We start from the raw sequence: 22,473 nt of genomic DNA, 5'->3' as shown, positions 1-22,473 counted from the left end.
AAAACTCAGAGAATGTGAAAATCTGATGTACATCTACAACTGAGGCAATCCAATTCAAGATGGCTGCCACAGAAAATTGGCCTTAGAAAAACTAAAACCTTTTGGAGTCAACAATTCAAAATAAATGCTTTAGTCAACTGTAGTAAAAATTATAAATTGCCACAGTTCAGCCAGTTTTACAGATAATGAGTTCAAAATGGGTGTGGTAGTAGCTGAGAGTAATCCCCAAAACATATCCTGGGGGCTAACAAATTCTGCGACATTAACTGTTGGGGTTAGCCTGTTTGGTTTGTGAGACAATATCTCAAAACAGTGGATGGATTCTGGTGAAGTCAATCTAACCACAGCCACCACAGCCAATTGATGCTAGCCTACTCAAATGGTTATAAATCAGGTAATKTTACAAATATTGAGCCAATATTTGGCATGGTAGTAGATGATAGCAGACGACATAATCCATCCATTTAAAGATTTAACCAAAACTTTTATAATGGTAATATTTCATGAAAAACAATGGGTGAAATTTATTTCTTTAAAAAAATAATAGGCCTTTAACGGTATATATTTTTTGTCCCCAATAAAAGCCACACAGGAAGTATTGGCCAGCGTTTTGGCAAAATGTCAGCTTTTACCACAAAAACGTTTAAAAAGGGATCTCTTGACTAGTTGAAACATTTGAAAAACCTTTACTTCAACTATAAAAATAATGTAAGCTGTTCACTTTTCATAAATTAAAAAATCAAAAAGTATAGTCAAACGGATGTTGCCATTTTATTTACTCTGCCTCACCTCAGCTTAAACCTAATAGCTTTTACATTTGCTTTTTACCTAGTATATATACTGCCATCTATGATGTTGGCTCCAGAGCTAATAAATATAGCATTAGCTCCAATATATATGGCGATATATGACATTAGCACCCAAGCTATTGCATGAAATGTTAGCTTTAGAGGTGATAAATATAGTGTTAGCTTCCAAGCTAATATATATACACATTGTGATTTAAAGCGTTAACTTCAGAGCTAATTTACTAAATATTACATTTAATTGTTTTAACTCATTTATTGTACAGAACATAGAAACTAATACAAAATATAAATTTATTGTCAGACAGTTTTTAGCCTTGACTGTGTTTTAGTCTCAACTGTAATCTATTTTACATCATCACCACCAGAATAATAGTTTTAACATGTCAAACAACTTTTAGTCGAATAGAGAAATAACACATAAAAGGTCAACATGTGATGGTAGTAGGAAATCCCTTTAAAACATTTCCTTTTTGTTCACTGGATTTCTCACCTCTTGACAGCATTTTTCTTGGTGCCTTCTCCGGTTTCTCCACCTTGTCGCAGCCGCCTTCCTTCTCAGCTTGGTCCTTTGCGCCGCGTTCTTCATTTTCAAAAGATGGTGGGAGGAAGCCATCCTATTGGAAGAGGATTATTTAAGCGCCATGATTTGACCACTTCGAGAAATTTTAAAAGACAACAAAGAATTGCGGTGACATTTTACAAGCGTGTCAAACATTAAAGGTGACCTCTGTCTCTTCTGGATGACAGACACGAGGGCCTGATTTAGAGAAAAGGCATTAAATAAGTGCATGATCTTGCCTCGGGTCCCGGGTTAATTAGACAAAGGCATGAAGCCACAGTAGGACACTTAAGAAACTCTCCATGTTTATCGCCGATGCCCGTTTTCCGTGCCAGCGTTAATGCGCCTGCGTCCATGAATTCCAATTYGCTATGGCAATTAATCTTCTAGATTAGCTTGTTTTTATTAAACCGCCTGAATAAAACATGAATCTGAGCCTAAAATTAAACAGCACAGCAGATTTCATTCAGTAAAATCCAACAGAATGAGGGGTTAGCTGTAATCCGCAGCCAACTGCAAATTTATGTTTTTCTAAAGCAAAAAGGTGCTATCTGGCCAGAAAGACTTGAGGATCTCCGGGTGAAATCTTTTTAAAGATGGGCTCGGTTTGACTCAGCGCTGCTCTTTTTTTTTTTTGGACACTTTAGTCAGAGTAGTATCTGATTAGCTTTTCAGGCATTTCAACAAAAGGCTGAAAGGAATGTTGAGGGGAGGCGAGGGGGTTCCCGCTGCACTGTAAGTGGATTAAACACAAGTCTGGAAAGTTAAAAGTGTGTGTTTTTGTGTTTGTGTGTGTGGAGGAGGAGGAGTGAATGAAAAAGAAACCAGCTAGTGGTGGGAGAGGAGCAGCTCATAACCAAGAAAGGTCACCGGTTTGATCCCCGTAACAGCTGTGAAGCCAGATAATGAGATGCAGCATCCTCCTTCATTTGAAGTCGTTCAGAACGGACGCGAAAATGTAAAAATGCAAATGAAAGACGTGACTGACTAATTGCTTGTGCTAGAGTCGGAGGAGGAGGAGGGGGACAAGCCCCGAGACCGATCACGTTGGAAGTGACAGCGAGTTTGTGTGAGCTCGTCAAAGCCGTGGATTCTAATTTTTATTTTCTATACTTTTTCCCTTTAGGCGCTCGTCGCATAATGCCGCCCCTTCCGCGTCGCGCAGAAACCGCCGGGCTGGTGTGCAGCTGTTGTGCGCCGCCTCATTTCTTTCCTGACACCCATTTACCTCAAGATAAAGGGAAAAACAGCGGGAAAATGATGGTCCTGAGAATGTATAATGAGTGTGCTGTCAGTCTAAAACAAAAAAATAAAAAATAACGGCACGGTGAGCGTTGAGGCCCCTGACTATGAGGCTGTGGATTGGAACTGACAGCCAAGCATACAATGTAGGTTCTCGGACAGCCCGCGGATCCATAAAGTCCTTTGTTAGTCCTTAATATTTGACAGTGAAGACAGTAATGTGAAATGGCGAACAATGGGAAATGCTCAGATGTGACAATCAAAGTTTGATAGAGAATCATGGCACTAATGTGTTTCAGCCCCCCTCCTCTTTCTTTTATTGCGTTATTTTGCCCCTCTAGGTTAGTTTGCCGCATAAGGACTGTGAGACCAATAACAGAAGCAAAGAGGAGAGGGGGGAGGATATCAGGAGTATTCAATTAAAGCACTCCACAGCTCTCTGTAGCTGACGTGTGGAAATTGTAATTTCCTCGACATGATTGATGGCGGTAATACGGGACGTCGTGTGAGTGCAGACGGCGCGAGACTGCTGTGGGAATAACACCGCCCTCCGGTCCTGGAGCTCCATGCTGACTGGCTGAAATGCCTGGAACTGGTTCACCTGCGTGTAAATGTGTATGTGAGGGGTTAAAAAAATAAAAAGAGGCAGAGTCTCTAGTAATGGAAAAAAGTTTGAGTGGTAGGGGTTTTTGCCTGGAGAAACGCTGTGAAAAGAAGCGATGATTTGGCAAATAGCAACCGGCGAGCTGCTGGAGCGCCACACTTGTTTTGATGATGTGATGCGTTTTTTTTTTTTTTTTGTGCACGGACAGGTATTTAATCATAGCTGTCAGACAAAAGCTGCTAATCAAGCATCGCAGGTTTATCTGCTCGGCTTTAATGAGCCAAAACAGAAAACCTGATCTGAGGTCAGCACTTCTCGGTGCAGGTTACATCCAGCTGGGTTGCCTGACATGATGGAGGCAAAGGTTAGAAGATAGAACCGTTCACCGTATGAACAAAGAGGTTTGTGTCAAAGAAAGGCCAAGGAAAACATATAAAACAGCATCCAAAATAAACAAAATTTTCAGAGAATGGGTCAAGACAAATTATTATTAAAGGAAAAGATGTTTTGCAGTTTGGGGAAACTAAATCTTATATAAAAATGAAGCTGATTGGGCAAACTTGAGCTTCTATGAAAGGGAACAAAATCCTAATTCTAAATTCAACATTTTTATGCAGAATTAGTTCCCATCCACATGATTCCAAATATCAATTAAAATGACTTATTTTTTCACTTTTGATTCAAACGAAAAACATTTTGGTGAAGAAAAAATGAGTTTTTACTAATTTGTGTCCCAATCTTCAAGACAAAGAAGACATTTCTTGCGAGTTTTGATATATGGTTAATTTAGACGTTCTTGCCATCTACAGTATTGTAGCACTTGTATTAGAAAAATAAAGACAAAGATTATTTTTCATCAGTGGCGGGCAAGTTCTGCTAATCTGCTAATAGTGGAACTAGCTTCTCATTGAGCTTAGATTAGATTTTTTTGCTAACTTTGAATACTGTTAGTAGACGACTTAGCTTCCACCAAATTAGATTCCGCTTATTTTAAGCCCACTATAAAATTAACAAGCACTAAACTTCAATTTTTATGCCATTTATCCTGAATTAAATAAAAACAATCACCTTGATTTTAAACGAAGAAGATCCTCAATAGGACATAAACCAACATCTGACAACATTAAAATAACAAATACAAATTTTACTATAAAATATGGCAGTATTTGCCATATGTTGTTGAATGTTTTCAAACAGTATTTTTAAAAATACAAACTGGATCAAAGAAAYRTTTTTCCTCTGACAGAGTTAAATTGGAAAGAGCATAAGTTAGACTGAGCTATAACTGTGGCTTGGATTGGCAGATTTGCCACAAATGATCCTTTTACATATGATGATTAAACAATTAAACATTGTAGTTGAAGTCATTAAAGTTGGTTAAGTAAATTAAAACTAAAATAATGAAGGTCAGAGTTGGAAGGGAAAGAAGTAATTGTTTCCCGTATGGCAGCAAATGTTTCTGTTCTGCTCATGAGTTTATTATTTTGACTTTATTTCAAGACGGAAAAAAAAAAATTTACCAGACATGTTAATAGCATGCACTAATATTAACTTGAACAGTCTTTGCAAGATGTCTCATGTTCTAGCACACGGCAATGCATTGTGAACATTTTCAATTAAAACAAATACCCTTAAATATATTTGTATTAAACGAAGTCTTGTAAAATACGTTAAATGGAAACAATGACAATTATGCTTCCATCATTTTGGTACCAAGACACAACACAAAGATGACCGGGAGTCAAACCACGATTAGACTAAAAAAACCTGATATTGTTTTAAAGAATTAGTGAGTGAGAAATATATTGCTACACACGGTACCAAACTTTATTGCTCTGGGATCTCAAGAGAACAAATTTTTGTTTTTCCTTTTTTGGAACACAGTTGAAAATATCGCCACCTCATGGGACGGAGGGTTAAAAACCCTGGACAGCTGGACCAAACACTGCAGTTCAGCTAATCTAAAAACAGTAGGAGCCCTCAAATATCTCTGCTAAAGTTTTTTGTTACCACAACCATCATGATGTCTAGTTTTATAAATTATAGTGGATTAAGTATCATAGGCGATCTTTTTCTATAAGCACAATAAAACAGAGGTGATTGAAACTTCTTGAAGACACATCTGACTAGACTGAGTTTCCAAAATGTCTCAAACTGCTCACAAGGGTTTCAATTTTCTCATGAGACGCACAGTCTTGGTCTCTTGTCTGTGGTATTTTGAACAGGCTCATATTATATGCAAAGAAGAAGGAGCTGTGAGATCGAGAGATGGAACTGTACAGTTTCTGCAGTATTGTGGACTCCGTGCTGGTCCAATGTGATGAAGGAGGAGCTTAGCTGCAAGGAAAAGTTCTCTGTTTACCGATCGGTTTACGTTCCTACCCTCACTGGTGGTCAGGAACTCGGGAAGTCACTGAAAGAATGAAATCGTGGATACAGGTGGACCAAATGAGTTTTCTCTGCAGGGTAGCTGGACTCTCCCTTAGTGACAGGCTGAGAAGTTCAGTTCTCCATGAGAGACTCAGAGCAGAGCTGCTGCTGCTCCACGTCCAGAGGAACCAGCTGAGGGGGTTCATCTGGTAAGGAGGACCCCTAGATGCCGCCCTGGGGAGGTGTTCTGAACAGGCCCAACTGGGAGGAGACACCCAGTCAGCTGGGAACACTTTGGAGTCCTTCCAGAAGAGCTGAAATAGGTGGAAAGAGAGGCTGGACCTCCTTGCTGCCCCCGAGACCTGACTCTGTAGCGAGAGGAAGGGGATGAATGAACGCGTCAACTAATTTTCTCTCAAAAATTATCAGAGCTGTCCCAGGCATCTCATCTCAGTTTGTTTTTTTTTGTAAATCTGGAGTGCTCGGGTTTTTATTTCGATATTTATGCCAACTTCCAGCAAAGTTTGGCTCAAACTCCATCCTTCAGGGTGATTCCAAATGAGAATTTGCACATTTCCTTGGAGTTTTGAGTCTCAAACCAGTCCCTCACAGTTGCAGCCCAGCGAGATCTTGTCTTTCATAAAAGGAATATCTACACCACAACTTCAAAGAGTTTCAAAATAAAAGCCATTAAGACTTAAAATTCACTCGAAAAGCAGATTTAACCCATGTTGTAAATCCAAAAACATGAACTGTTACATTATAATTAGATCAAACGCCTTCCCTCGAGGGACATGCCAACTTTTAAGATAATGCTGAGACTAAGTGTGACAACTAGTAAATTTTAMTTTGCCAAGTCATGGCTGAATGTTGTACATGGTTTGAATGTTAAACAGCAGCTTCAACACAGTTGATTAAAATCAAAAATGATAACGGAGGCAAGAGGGAATGGATGAATTATTTCTATCCATTTTATGAAAATAAAAACAGACTGATGGCAGTATTCAGGAATTACTGGTATGAATGTTTAGCAAAACACAGAACTCCAACCAGCACATCTCAGATGGAAACACACTTGTCTTATTCAGGAAAGTGTTTTACCTGAGGTGCTGCTGAAGGCTCGGGAACAGCACAAGGAAACGATTCTTCACACACCGCCAGGCTCCGTACAAGCTTTAGCCTGGTGTTGGACTAAGTAGGGGGAAGGGGATGCAGGTATGTGGGCACAGTTAGAAACCATGCACACACAGATGCTTGAATATTTACGCAACAGTGATGAGCCAAAGCAGAACAGGAAAACAACCAACGAGACCCATGGCGCACACTTGCAAGCACACAAGACAATTTTGGCGATTCGCTTTTTTGGTACCAACTTAAAATGATTGTAGAGTTTACACTGCTTAAAAGGAAAAAAAAAAAAAACAACTGAAAATACAGAGAAACAAAAATTCATGACTTAGCGACACAATGCAGAAACGGAAACATCCGAACGAGATGGATATTCAAGCAAAACTTTCATCATCATAGCCTCCATTGGCATCTCTAACAATKAAGTCTGGCTTGACAAAAACATCGAAAGGACTCGTTTCGACAAATGAGCACCATCCATGTGCACACTACGCAAGCTGAAGCAACGTACGACATGCAAGTCGAGTAAAACCGTACCTTGGAGTACTTCATAGGCTGTCCATGGGCAGGGGAGGGATTGGAAGAAACGTACAAAAAAAAAAAAAAAAAACACAAATACATTTTAACACTAGGAATTCGTAATCATATAATCACCCTTTATTTGAAGGCGACAGGAGTAACAGTGGCTTAAAACAATTTAGCAAACCAGTTTTTATTAACTTAATTGTAACATGAACACAAAGGCCTTAATACTGTATGTTTTTCACTATTCTAGTAAAAGTTGTTTGTGACATAAAAACTACTAATTACTTGAAAAAAAGGTTTGTTTATTACATTTTTTCACTAAAGCATGTCGCCATTTCTTTAACTGATTCAATGCAATTCTGGGGATGATGATGATGATGGGTTAAAACTGAGATGAAGCTAACGCCACATTATTCAGTTTGGTTCAGCTGTTCTCAGCTCTGGTCCTCAAAGGTCACCATCCTACATGTTTGGCTGTTTCCCTGCTCTTCAGTAGGTTTTCATGTTTCATGCAGAAGCCCACTAATCAGTCATTCACTCAAATCAAGTTTATGTTGTTGTCAGATGATTCGGCCATTGTGTGACGAATGCAGATAGTGAGCTGCAGAGAGTGCAGAGAGTCCGGCCACCCAGCAGTGTGCGAGACGACTCGGTGCCTTGGCTCATTRTGTATGGGTGGAGGTGTGTGTTGAGTGTGTTTATGGGTAAACAGAAGGTCTCACAGTAGCAAACTTAGCTGAAGACGGGAAGGAAGGGAAGAGGAGACCTGGCAAGACCCGCTTTATTCTAAATTGTAATGGAGACCAGTCCTCTTGTTTCCTAATCCCAACACACAAACACACCGACTGAGCGCAGTCCTTCCTACACGTCCTCTAAAAATCAAAAGGACAACCTCCCTCCCCTCCATCTCGGAGCTCGAGGGCCAAAATACATCTATGAAAAAATGAAATAGGCTGCTGTTCGCCCAACTCCAATGCCTGTGACCTGCCGCCCCCGTTCTATATCAGGTGGTATGGATGCAAAAGAGGACTGGGGAGAACAGGGAGGAGGAGGACCGGGCTGGGACTTTGAGCGCACCGCTACACCAGCTAATTGAGCGGTGTGGGGCTTGAGGGGAATGAACAATGCCGGCAGGAGATAAAGGAATGTAAAACCAGGGAGGGGGAGGGAAAGGGGCTGAAGTCAGCAGAAGTGGGCCGAATACCATCCACCTGTCCCACCGCAGAGGACGGAGCCGGTGGGCTCCAGGCAGATGGTGGCAAAGTCATTTGGTCCCCCCCACCCCTCCCCAACCACGCTTACCTACACTGGAATGATTTTCCTGCCTCCCAACATCCCCTTGTGTATCTGAGACCTCTGACAYGGTCCTCATTTCTTATACCAGTTCTCTCCAAGAGGAAACGTTCAAGGCATTTAGTCAACACAGTTTTAYCACTTCTGTTGAAAATCAGCCCCAAAAGGTTGGAGGAGAGTGTGCCGTCAGCGCTAGTTGGCATTTCTGGGACCTTAAAATAATTATGCCAGGGTGATTCTTATAAAAACGATTAGAGCGAGAAGTAACCTACATTTTGTAAAGGTGACATTAACCCCCGGACCCACTTTCCCATGTTCCACCTTATGAAAGCCTCCTTAACTTTAACATAAGGTTGTTTAAAAAGAAACTACAATTTGAGAATTTGTGACAAGCAAAGCAAAATTACAGAAACAAACMTGTGGTTTAAAAGCATCTTTCTTTGCAGATGACATTACTTTCATCCTTGAATATTTGATTTTTTTCTATCAGTTCTAATGCTATATATAATAGCTCTAGAGCTAACTCCAAAAACATTGCTAACACAATATATATTAATCCTGTATATTAGCACTAACAAAAGATATTTTAGCTCAAAAGCTAACATTTTATATACTTACTCTTGAGCTAATTCCATATGCATTAGCTCTGGARGTAACACTATATTAGCTTTWGAGCCAATGCTATATCATTAGCAACATTTATTTATTTTAGCTCTGCAGCTAATAATGATGCTAAATAATTGCAAAGCTATTCCTTCAATAAATGTCTGGTATTCTGAACAGTATGTATGTATGTATGTATGTATGTATGTATGTATGTATGTATGTATGTATGTATGCACACACATATTTTATAATAAAGTAAAATCATCTCCTAATTTAATAAAGATGCTCTTTCTAAAAACACACTTCAACATTTCATGCTTCTTTTCTTCTTCAATCTTTCCTCCTTACAACCTCTCAGCCCATCTGCCTCCTCTCCACCGCCTCCATCTCCTGCTGCTCCCCCCATGCTGGTGTCATTCTGTTTCTCAGGGCAACATTGATGCAGGAAGTTGGTAGATAAGCCAGGACTTGAGCCCCGATTATCTGCCTGCCTGACTCCCTCTCTCACTCTGCTTCTGACCAGAGGCCAAATTGGCCCGGATCCTATTTTTAAGCAGCATCCAAAGAGGCAATCACATTTTTCCTTTCCCAGGTTTTGGTTCTAAGACCAAACATAGTTGCGGGTGGGGTGAGTTTAGATCGTTTCGCTGTTCTTGAGATTGATTGTTCATTCCTTTGTGAGTACAAACCAGCCAGCACCCGTTTTAATTTGGGAAACCAAATTAACAAGTACAAATTTCACAAAATCCCAAAGCACAGCGTTCCAGACATACACCTAATTAATTAGCAGTTTCACTGAAAGGGATCTCAGCTGTCCTGAATTCCCAACAGATCACCACTCCAGGATCTGATCTTTCTGAAGGATTCTTAGCAATGAACATCGCTCCAACTAACCTYAGAACTGAAGACAGTCAAGGTCCTCATTATTAATTCAGACTGTGCAGATTACAATTTTCAAAAACAGTTTTCTTGCCGAGGCTGCTGGCATTAAAAAAATCATTTTGAATGCCGCAGGTGACAGGAGATCCCTGGGGCAGCGAGTGTCTGACGTTGACATTTACTGAGTTTTCATGGAAATGAGCACGGAGGAGTAGTCAAGATGTTTGGCGAGGCTGTCATGTGGCCTCGGCAGGCGTGGAGCTGAGCCGGGCTGCTTGGGAGGCTCTTTTCAAAGAGACACCTGCTTTCAAAATCGGAGCTCAATCATTTCTTCTTGTCTACAAAACTCCGGTCGTGTGATGGAGGTCTCACTGAACTTCATTCTTTACCTGTATRTCCTTCATGTTGCTACTGCCGTGCTCCTCTCTGCTGCTCTGGCTCTGGTCACAGGCCTCAGACTTGGTAGCGTTGTCTTTCGCAGATGACACCGTGTCGGCGGCCTCAGAAACCTTCATTGTTGCAGTGTCCGCGATATCGGACATTCTCATCGCAAAGTCAGAAGGGAGATGCTGGCAAACACAGAGAACCTAAAAACCAAAAGATAGGCTGTAAGAACTTGTTTTTTTAAACGACGCTGAAAAGGGTTTTATAAAATATGTCTTGCATTGTGTCTGCACRGTTATATTGTTTGCAAGTCAGAGGAGCCCAATCCAAATCCTTGAGGGACACCATTCAAAATGTTTTAGTTGTTTTCCTGMTCTTTGGCAGGTCTTAAAGTTCTGCAGAACTTAAATCAGCGGTGACAAAGCAGAGGAACATCTAAAACATGCAGGTACGTGGCCATCGAGAACCAGGATTGGGGTCTAAGTAAAGTGTTTGTAGTTCAGAGACGTCAGTATCCAGTGTGACATTAATAAAAGCTTAAAATATAGCAGAACTGTAGTGTGTCTCATCATCTAAACAGGATTTGTTGTTTAGATAAAAGCCAGACTATAATARAAGTTGATAGAAAAGTAAAAAAAGTAAAGTGTAATGACTTCTGCCAATTCCAATTTAGCTCTTTAAAAACTAACATTTTGGTTTAAGCTCGTGTACCCAAAAAAGACAAATGCTATAATTATAATTTAATAATTTGCAACTAACATCCCAAAAATGCTAAATTGATTTAGAAGGAGGCACATTTGTGGAGAGAACAGTGTTGCTATGATTAACTTAGACCCTTCGTTGCAGAGCTGCATTTATTTATTTTAAGTGACATTGGAAATCAAAAGAAAAGCATGACACAAATAGAGCAGTTAAAGTTATCTGTTTTTAATCTTGTAATGTTTTAATACATGTATTGTTTGTAAGAGGTAAATTCATCTTTAGGCACCAAAAAATAAAAATAAAAATATTGGGTTTCGTAAAAACCTTAATCAGTTGATTTTTTTTCTCACACCACTTATTGTTTAACAAGTTGGGGACAAGCAAACTCATCAACCTTAAAGCCTGTGGAGATACTTTATAAACAGATAMAAATCTTTGATAAAAAGCCCGTAAGATATCATCATTGCAAGATTTTGACAAAACAGCATTTGTTAAGTTGGGAAAATATGATCATATTTGTAAATATTTGTCTGGTTTGTAAAATTTTGCATGGTCTTGCACCTCCTCCACTTGAAGCACTTGTCACGTCGTTGTCAGTAAGGACCATCACAGCTATTGTAAGAAGAGATCTTGTTGTACCTCTTTGACATAGTACATGTGGTCAGAACTCTTTTTCTGTAAAAGCTTCACTTGACTGGAATAAAATACCAGAAAGCATAAGAACCTATGGATCCTTCAAATTATTTTCTAAAACCTTAAAATCATGGATCCTGGATAATCAATTGTGTAGATACTGAATATGGGATTTTTTTAATCCATTCTGCATTTTAATGTATTGCTTTGAATTGATATTGTTGTGCTAAATGGCATTTTATTATTTTAGTCATGTTGCTTGTTATGTTTTAGTCAACTTTTAATGAAAGAATCTTGTTTATTTGTATTTATATCTAWGGGACCCTGAGGGACTACAGATGAAAACTAGCCTTCATGGCTAATTCTGGCATGTTCTGTAATATGCACTGTCCCTTCTTTAATAAATAAAAACACCTAAATTTCAGGCAATTTATATTTGAAACTGCAAAAACAACAAAAACTACCTTCACTCTAACAAAGTACAGAAATTTCCTTTTGTCCTTTAAGAATATGAATAACTAAGGTAATAATTACTATTTTTGTAACCTCTCTGGATAATCAAATTCAATCTTAACAGAGATTWTAATGGAGGTGTCTCTATGGCGTTAAAACAAGTTAAAACATTAATGCTTCCCATCGCTGCAGGGTCTGAATAATGAATAGTTTGTTTTCAAGATGACTAGGTGTAATGGCAGAGCCAGGAAGTTGCTAATGGTGGACAATTCTGGCCATGGCTATCATAGATTAATGTTTGCCCACCCAAGACACCCCAATCATTTGAAGAAACTATATTTTTAAAGTATATAAAAAAAGAAAGCACAGTTCATTCAAATRGCCAGTTTATATTTATCCTATAGTGGTGGCCATCTTGGATTTTGACATCTCAACCCAATGTGATAATGAACTTTCTTATGCCTAAATACAGATACGCACCAAAATGGAGGCTGGACTGTTGCTCATTTTTCCMATTATCCAACTCAAAAGGTTTACATATCGTATTTATGCATATATAATGCAAAAATGTATGCATCCATAAAGTTGGGGAGGATCGCAAAACACATAAGTTTTGACAGATTATTTGCTCATATACTACCACAAATTTCTGTATTTCTTCACATACAGTATTACTGAAATGTGTCGCGGATAATAAAACGTAATTTCTCCCTCTGCCCTCCAGCTGTAGAATACCTCGTGCATAACAGAGTATATAAACAACAACAGCAGGATAGATAGTCGTTTTTCCACTTGATGTATCAAACGTTTGAAGAGGCTCGTGTTGTTGGAGGAAAAACTCTCTTTTGTAAATCATGAGGATGGAAAGGCAACGTGGACGTCAGTTGCAYGTTTGCATGCTCAACAGGACCAGATGAGSTGTTCTTGYCAGTTTAACAATCGGCTTCTGCTGGAATGGATCATTCTCAGTGACACGCTGCTCCGCATTAACCACTACGAACATTAGACTCAAACGCTCTTGAGCAAAAGCAGGTTTCCCCAAAATGTACACCATAAAGGCTAAAAAAATCTTAAATCTGTATGGGAAGCATTACACATGAGAATTAGATCTTATTTTATTTGCTTTTTATGTTAAAAAACGGGGGGGGGGGGGTCACATTATGCTTAAAATTGAATTATACACACATAAATAGAGTATATGGCAGTGGCCATTTTGAGTTTTAACAAGGCAACTCAATTTTCAAGCAAGGACCTTTCAAGTGCCTATATTCAGCCACACAGTAAAATGGAATCGATACTTGACTTATTTTTCAGCTCACAAGACAGACAGAAGGATATTTTTTGTTCTCTTTGCTCCACGACGGGGGCCAATTAAACAAGTTTGATGCAGTTAATTTAAGTCTTGCATCCTGTTTGTTCACATTAAATCAAAACGAGCAGCTTTCCATCCAATCTGTGGTTCACATTTTTGCTCCAGACGTACGTACAGCACCGATAAGTGTTTCTGTTGCTCTTGTGGATAATATCTTCATGAGGAGAGAGCTACACTTCTGCTGGGGTAATAACTGTGATTTGAGAGAAGGTGTAAATTGTAGCCACAAGCATGGCTTCGCTGCACAAGAGCCTTTTCTCCAGAGATAGGCAGCCTGGGTCGTCGTCACAGGACAAACACAAGTGATCCCGAGATTATTAATGACTTTCTGTCTGAATGGAATTAATTGAAATTAGTGCCGCCAGCGTGCRACGAGCGGGAAAGTTCAAGATGACAAAAGTCGGGCGTCTGAAGAGGCTCGCAGCTTTGCAGCTGTTCAGCTTGAGACAATGAACCCGACTGGACAAGTCACGGCAGGGGGCACAGTTTGTCTCTGAGAAAATAAATCTAGGCTTCGCCTTCACTCTGGATAGTTTGTTCAACATACACTGCCTAGCCAAAAAACAGTCTCCACCTGGCTTTAACTAAGGTCTATGATGTGGGGTTACTGCAGTTGGTCAGGTCTAGGTTCAGCAACAGTTTGTGCTCAAAGAATGAAGTGACCTGAATATAATGAAGGACCAGGGGCCTCATGTACAAAGACTTGCATGGATTTCTTACTGAAACCTGACGTACGGTCAAATCCAGAAAACGGAGTACGCACAAAAAAATCCAGATGTATCAAACTGTGCGTACGCCTGAATCCACGCACATTGCTTTTGTACATCACAGTTAACGTGGAACTGAGCGCAGGTAAGATACCTCCCCTGACACGCCTTCATTAACATGTGTTAAACAGATGCAAATTACTTCCTGCATGTGTGAAGGACACGTTTGTTTGATCCCTGCGCGATCAGAAATGATTTCTAATGTCATAAAAATAATGAATTTAATATAATGTGTGAGAAAAAAATCCTAAGTAAAAATAGGAATAAAATATGTTTATCAAGCAAAGAACGAGTGATTGTGTGTTTGTGTGTGTGTGTGTGCACGCTGCTGTGTTGCCCAAGCGGCTCATCCATCCATTCTGAGTCTGAAAATATTAACTTTGCGCACGAGTTTATTACCATAATTCCTGTAAACACAGAGGAACTTAAATGTTTGGTAGAACATAGAGTTTATTTCATAGCTGATATGAAGAAACGAGTCTCTGCGTCTCAGTAGAGTTCATGACGTGACGTGATGTTGGAGAGTCCACACAAACGCTCCACAGCCTTGGTGCGCAGTCTGTCTGTGAAGCTTTTGCTCTCCTGCTTACAGCATTTTCACAAGTTGTAAAGTGTACTTCCACGTGTCATTTTGGAGAAATCTACAACAACGTAAATGCAAAGTATGAAACATCTCCACTGCCAGCGAGTGCGCACGCTCGACCGCGACCATAACTCAGCCTTTAGAATCATATGGATGAGAGGGTTCCGTTGGTCATGACTCAGCTTTGGGTGGACTGGACTGACACAGTCCTGATGGGTCTGCCAGTTCCCTCTGGAAAGCTCCTGTGGAACCTCAGTTCAATTGCTGCTGCTGCACGTGCACGTGTGGCGCACGTGTCTACTCGCTCCGGAGCGCAGCGGTGCCAAACTGAAAAATGATTTTTCCTCAAAACGGCTGATGAGCCACTTGTCATCAGGAAATTCTATCTGTTTGTAAATAAAAGCTCTGCGTGTTACGCTATTTATTATATCCTCCAGTGAGGCTGAATCCATTCCTGTTAAATGTATTTTTGGCACAACTTTGCACGTCCTTTATTTAACTGCGTCCATGTGGATGTAATAATTGTTTATCGTGGTGTGAACAATAATCATTTTCACATCATGAACAGTTTCTCAGAATCACCTCTAAGAGTCGCCAATGGAACAAGAACCACAGAAACGTGCGTACGCCAGCCCTGGAGTTGAAGTGGGGCTGTGCACATTTCCACGTTCAGCTGAGTTTTGATACATCTGGAGTTTTGCGTGGAAAATGACGTACGCAAGGTTTTTGTGCGTACGCACCGTTGATACATGAGGCCCCAGGTTATTCCATCAATGGATTGTTTCTTCCCTGATGGCAGGGCCATATTCCAAGATGAAAATGCCAGGATTCATTGGGCTCGAACTGTGAAAGAGTGGTTCAGGGAGCATGAGACATCATTTTCACACATGGATTGGCTCCACAGAGCCCTCTGAGAATGTTTGGGATATGGTGGAGAAGGCTTTGCGCAGCAGTCAGTCTCTACATCATCAATGCAAGATCTTGGTAAAAAAATAATGCAACACTGGATGGAAAATAAATCTTGTGACACTGCAGAAGCTTCCAAAAACAATGCCACAGTGAATGTGTGCCGTAATCAAAACTAAAGGTTGTCCAATAAAATATCAGAGTATGTGACCTTTGTTTTGGTGGTGACTTTTTTTTGGCTAGGCAGTGTATTTCTGAGATGAGAAGTAGTAGTTTAAAGGAAAACATTGAAACAGTCATGCCAGGCCAGTAGGTGGCGACGTCGTTAACAACACAGTAAAATACATTTTTAGCTTGGGTAAAGATTTTTGCAAAACAACTTGTGTTGCTTTTGATATTTACAATTTCCTCTCAGTAAGTCTTTGACTGCTAATGACAGTTTGAACGTGACAAATCAACAACAACAAAAAAAAAGAAGTTGCTGCTGTAGAAAAGGGCATTTTAGAAGCACTCGCTGCTATGACTCATCCTGTGACTTGGTTTGTGAATGGCCTGCAGCCAGCTGGTGTGAAGTGAAATCATCGACTTGGTCGAGGAGGTTTTAAGACCTGAACTGGAAGCAGGTAGGGTGATCAGCCATTAAAAAGCTTCTGAACCCACACCTGGTCAACTCTAATAGGTCAGTATCGAGACTACAGGAAATGGGCTGGAGTGACKAGTACTTTTCAGTGTTTAGAGGATATATTAAAACTCTGTTTCTATGCAGGAAATACCATGTAGAGCTTAGTTATTGKTTGTTAATGGTGCTCTGCCGTAGTCCAAGTTAAACATTGCCAAGTCAAGTGGCAGTTTGTCAAAATTGTTTGAAAAAAAAAATGCTATAACAAATGATTCTGATAATTCAAAAGATCTTCAACAAATAATAATTTATGTAGCATTTAGAGAATAAACCTTCATTAAAACCCAATTCTTTTATTTTAAAATAAGAAAGAAAGAAAAAACAGAAAAAGATAACTAAAGTTGATTCTCTGGTATTCTTTTCACACCTAAAATAAAGATTACTGAAAAATTCTAACYGAATTTTCTTGACTTGAAAGCTGGTCAGCTGTCTTGAGAAGAATCCTTTGACAAAAAGAGAATCCATGAAACCATTTCATATTTCAAGTATTAACTTTGGGGACAGACATTATGTTACGGAGGGTCAGATATGGCCCGCAGGCCTTCAGTTTGACACATTTCTTAGATGGTTAGGGTTTTTTTTTTCCTGTTTTTAGGCTTTTAAAAAAGGTTTGGCATAAAATTAATCACCTTACCAATGACTATCAGCTAAAGCTGTGGTCTTCCTTTAATAAAAAATATTCAGTTTGTGAAAATAGTCTGAACCATCTGCGGAGTTAGTCCAAAGAAGACTCCGTTTGGAGGGTAATTAATGAAGCATGAAGTCATCTGGAGCTCTACACTATCTTTCAAACTAAACGCTTTGTGGCCGAGCAGAAGCCGACGCACGTCTGTGTAATCCCACAACCACTTTTTGTTCACATCCTGGTGCGAACTCGTCCCGCTGGTCTGCTCTGATTATGCAGAGCCCCCATGTGGAGCAAACATGCGCRCACACATGCACATAAAAGAGAGGGCAGACATCTGGTACATGAGAGCTATGAGTAATAGGTTGATTAGGAAATGGGGCTTTGTTAAATTCCCTTTGCACATCAGAACTGGATCCACACACACACACACACACAAAACGTGTTTGGGGGGCAGTTTTTGTGGTTGACTAACACGCTCTGTCCCCAAAAGAGCTGAGACAGCTAGCAGGCGACCACATCTAAAAAAAAAAAAGAAAAAGTGTAGTGGAATCTCTCCATGTCAGCGTAGTTGACTTTAATCGAGGGGCTGTGGATCTCCAGAGTGTCTCTGCAGCACTAACCCACCTCCCCCTTAAAGGCTAAGAGGTTAGCTGAAATTTACCCGAGCGCTCCAGAGTCAGACAGTGAAATTCAACGGCCTGTCAGATGGGTTGACTGAAGAAAAACAGCTTAAGACTCCAGAGAGCTGCGCACGTCTTTGAATATTTAGAGTCTGGCGCTGACATTTTGATGAGTGAAGTCTCTCGAGTCGCTCCGTTGAAATAAATAATAAAAAAAAATTGCAATCCTGGACGGATATTTTCAAGAGCTGAGGCCGGTGATGGATATCCGGCTTGTCCCTCATCGAATACCTCATTCTCCCAAACACGTTTTTATCATGGCAGCGAGGGTTTTACATGAAATTTGGCTTAGGACTTTGATGTATTTCACCGTCTCACCTCTTGTGGCTGAAGTAATTGCGAATGCGGAGCCTGTTTAGAATCCCTGATGTTCTGACTGCATAAGTAATACGGATCATCGTTCGGTCCGCGGTGCTACATTAAGAACATCACAGAGCAGCAAATGGATCTCTTAGGAGACTTCACTATCATTTCCTTCGACGTGAGTGTTCGCATTTATTGCTCTGGTAACTTTGTGATGACTTTTTATGAATCATGCAGACCACAGGTGTCGAAATCATTTAGGGCCAAAAATAAAACACATGGTACAAGCTTGGCCAATTTTCATTGGAAAAAAAAAATTAGAAAAATTACCTGTTTTTTATTGATAAAATAAGCAAATTTATTTATGTAAAATAAATGTTTTCCTCTTATTTCCTGTAGTTTAGAACATACAGAACTTAATGATTAATGGAGAACGCTTACTTTCCTAACAGAGTCCTTTTCTCTCAGACTGCAGGTTTACTTGTGGTTCCTGGAGTTTCTAAAAGTAGAATGGGAGGCAGAGCTTTCAGTTATCAAGCTCCTCTCTTGTGGAACCAACTTCCAGTTTCTGTCCGTGAGCCTGACACACTGTCTACTTTTATGACTTGACACTTTCCATTGGAATAAACCCTATAGTTAATGTTGGTTTTGGTTTCCTGAGCTATCCCTTAGTTCTGCTGGTATAGGGTTAGACTTCTGGAGGAAAAACTGACCACATTTCATCACTGTTGTTGTCTTTACTCTACGTTTGTCATTATTTCTAACATTAACATGCGCTGCATTTGTCTTTGTTTTTCTTTTCATATAGTCAACACATGGACCACAGGAACCCACTCCTGGACAACACAAATTACACCTGGACCACGAGAGTGTAAATCACCTGCTTTATCACAATACAATATTATTTCAATTTGTTTGGATGACGATACAGTTTCTCATTATTACAAAGTCTGTCATGATACATTTCAATTCAATTCACCGGTCTGCTATCTGTGAGATGCAATATATGTGTCCATAATGCAATCACTTAACGTTATAATTCTATAAATAAATAGTTGTTAGATTTATTGATTTATATTGAGTATGGATCAATGTTTTTGTTTTGCCTCAATGTAATTGAATCATTAATCATTTAATCAATATATTGATGTGGACTGGTGTATTGTCACACCCCTACGGAACCATAAGAACTAAACTTGGACAATAGAACCCACACTTGTATCACAGAACTCACAACTGGACCACAGAAACTTGAGTTGCACAATACTGTATATTGCAAATTTATCATCAATAGCCTGTGCAATAGGCATATCACAAAACACTGCGTCAACTGCAATAAATAGTTGGCTTAAATAAATCAAACATAAAATGAACCAGAGATACCACATCAAATCATAACCACTTGGTGAGTGGAGTAAATGTTGGACAACTACAATGAGAAAATTTGTAATTGGATTTAGGTTTGTTAACTTTTATTTAAAAATCTTTTAACTTATTTTTATATGTTTTTATTAATTAAAAAAATTAAGAGGCATTTTTCAGTATTTAGTGCATCAGAAATGTACAAGGCTAATAATTTAAAATCATTAAGAAACTGTATTGCACGCAGTTTGTTGTTTCACTTCTCATACAGCAGCTGTGTCTAGTTGTACTCAAAAAAAAATAAAAAAATAAACCTGTCCTATTGGAATAGAAATGATGTATTAGTTGATTTTTTTTGCTCTGAACCCAGAGCAGAAAGACATCAACTCTGCATACTGAAGTGTTTGTTCATTTATCACAAGTCATATCGTCATTATTAAACACTGTTATTGCACAATGCAGGTTTTCCTCATATTGTGCAGCCTTATTAGAAACTACACCTGGATCAGTCATTGACTGTTTCCCTGTCTTCTCTAACCACCTGAGGCAAATTGCCGCCCATCCTGAACACGGTCCTGGTTCTGCTGGAGATCTCTTCCTGTTAAAAAGRAGTTGTTTGTTCCCACTGTCGCCAACGTGCTRCTCGGGAGGGAAGATTGTGACGAAATAAAGATTATTTTCTTGGATGCAAGATCATCAACAAGAGTCTGATCGGACTTTTCTACGTTTCTCTTTCCTCGTCAAAATCAAAAATTACTGAAGGAGGCCAACTTTGAAGCCAAAAGAACAACTTAAATACATTTAAAATATTATATTAGGGGCCAGATAAARTGTTATTCTGGTCCAGATTTGGCCTRCGGGCCTTCAATTTTACATCACGTTAGATTTTTTAACATCGCTCATCACCATGAAACTGTCTGTTAGCAAAATATTTCACAAACCAGTGAACAGATCTTAATGAAACTCTCAGGTTGTTACCGAGTCGGGGTGCGTTTTTTGAAGACTTTATACCCTTAAAAATTAAAAATAAAATAAAAACAAACAAACAACAACTCAAAGAGTCCCTGTGTCTGTTTCTGCCATCATAGTTTATTTCGAAAGGATTAAAGTGATTATTTAAGAAAGTAATTACCAACAAAGTCAAAGAGTATCAGAAAAGACAAATTCATGTAAGTACTTGTGTCCTGTGAAATTATAAAATATAATCATGAATTCTTACTGAGTTTGAGATTTTATAAAAAGGTTCAGACATAAGAACGTGGATCAGTAAAAGAAAATTTTTCAATCATGAAGGACAAATTAAAATACAGCCAGTGTTAGACAAAAAGATCTACTGGAGTTGGCTTTTTTTCCACAGTTACATCATCTCTATGTTGATAATTATCGCCACCAACTGTCCTATTAAAGCAACGAATGAAACATTTTTACTTTCCTAAACGCTTTCAATGATTCCTTCCCTCTCTACTGATCTGTAGCCATGAGGACAAATGGGACACCTACTTATTTGGGAGCCGGTGGTGGTCGCTGCGATTGACGTGGATGAGGCGGAGCCTGCCGGTGCCACCCGAGACGTTTTTGCCCATGTCTGCTTCAGCTGCTCTGCACAGCGAGCGGGGCCTCTGGCGCCCTCATGACCCCCGCCCACCTGAGAGCAAGACAGAGAAAAACAGAGAAAAACAGAGAGGGGGGGGGGGGGGGGGTTAGTGCTGCTGTGTTTGGAAGCGAGACCGAAGGAGGAAGGTCAGAGGTCAGGACCGGCCATGGCCACTGAGTTCATGCTGGACTGACAGCAGCTCAGACGCAGAAGAGAGAGAGAAAAAAGTAAAATAATAAGTGCGGTGAGTGCTTATTTCTGGGTCTGTGCGTGCCGTCGCACCATAAATAATAGATGAGCACAGAGGTTGGGAGTGCGGCTGAGGCAACAGGAGCAGGCAACCTCAGGGGAAAAAAAAAATCCTGAGCATCAGACATTCAGAAAGCAGAGATCACTTCTCTGCTACCTGACAGCAGGARAATTTCATATCATCCCTCTCTGTCCTCCTGAACGCTCTGATCAGGCTGAAGCGTACGCTGACGCTGGCTGCAGATATTAGAGGGCAGCTGCTGCCAAACCACCTCTGGTGTTAGAAAAATAAAGACATTAATGACACTTTTAGCTCTAACATCAAACCGATCAAATTTACCCCAGCAGCTCAAAACCTAAATGTATTCAAACTATGATGAAATCAAATAAAAACCAAAACAATAAGTCGTCTCCACTGACTAGCTTCTTTTCACATCCAGTTCAGCTCGCTCCTGATCTGGTTCTGATCGCACACAAAAACTGTTTCAGAGCGCAGGTCGATGTGGTGTCACTGCTCGGTGCCGCTTCTCTTTTAAACTCTATTAAAAAATTAATAAATAAAACATTTGAACAGTCAGAACTCTGTCCACGTCTTTAGCTTTTAGCCATCATCTAAATCAGCTGAGGGCAGGAAAACCGTTTTGCATCGGTGATTTATACTGATTCATTTGATACGGCGCGCAGCCCTAAAATGGACTGAAACGTATAGACCAGGGGTGTAACAATACATCAATCCACATTGATATGTCAAATAAATGATTAATGATTCAATTACATGGACACCAAACAAAAACATTGATCCTATTGTCATCAAATCCCTGATGAAGATCAATATTATATGTCCACAACATATTCCATCATATCAATCACAGACTTGTGAACTGAAAAAAAAAATCTTATAACGACACTTTGTGACACAGAGAAACATCGTATTGTCATAAAAAACAAACCGTATCACAGTAAAGCAGCTGATTTACATCCAAAGTATAAACAATTAGGAATTTTAAAGTACAGGTTCCTCTTTTTGTCTACTCTCCCTTCAGCTGCGGTTCTTATCGCTTCCTGAACGCTCCCCGGCGAGAGGAGCGTTGTGTTGATCTCTGCGGATGAGATGGACTTCTGAAACGGAACACACACACACACACACACACACACACACACAC

General features: G+C 39.8%; 1 protein-coding gene across 1 annotated transcript in view; it reads right to left on the bottom strand.

Annotated features, from left to right (window-relative positions):
* Nucleotides 1-22,473, bottom strand: part of r3hdm1 (R3H domain containing 1) — a gene marked incomplete in the record, with an annotated part of 40,304 nt that overhangs the window by 15,901 nt on the left and 1,930 nt on the right. Inside the window, 5 exon segments of the mRNA XM_014010676.1 lie at nucleotides 1,300-1,423; nucleotides 6,686-6,775; nucleotides 7,250-7,267; nucleotides 10,405-10,602; nucleotides 20,968-21,112. Coding sequence (XP_013866130.1) covers nucleotides 1,300-1,423; nucleotides 6,686-6,775; nucleotides 7,250-7,267; nucleotides 10,405-10,563 — 391 coding nt within the window.

The sequence above is a fragment of the Austrofundulus limnaeus genome, unplaced genomic scaffold (genome assembly GCF_001266775.1).
Source record: "Austrofundulus limnaeus strain Quisiro unplaced genomic scaffold, Austrofundulus_limnaeus-1.0 Scaffold72, whole genome shotgun sequence".
NCBI lineage: Eukaryota > Metazoa > Chordata > Actinopteri > Cyprinodontiformes > Rivulidae > Austrofundulus > Austrofundulus limnaeus.
This window is presented reverse-complemented; position numbering and strand designations above follow the sequence as displayed.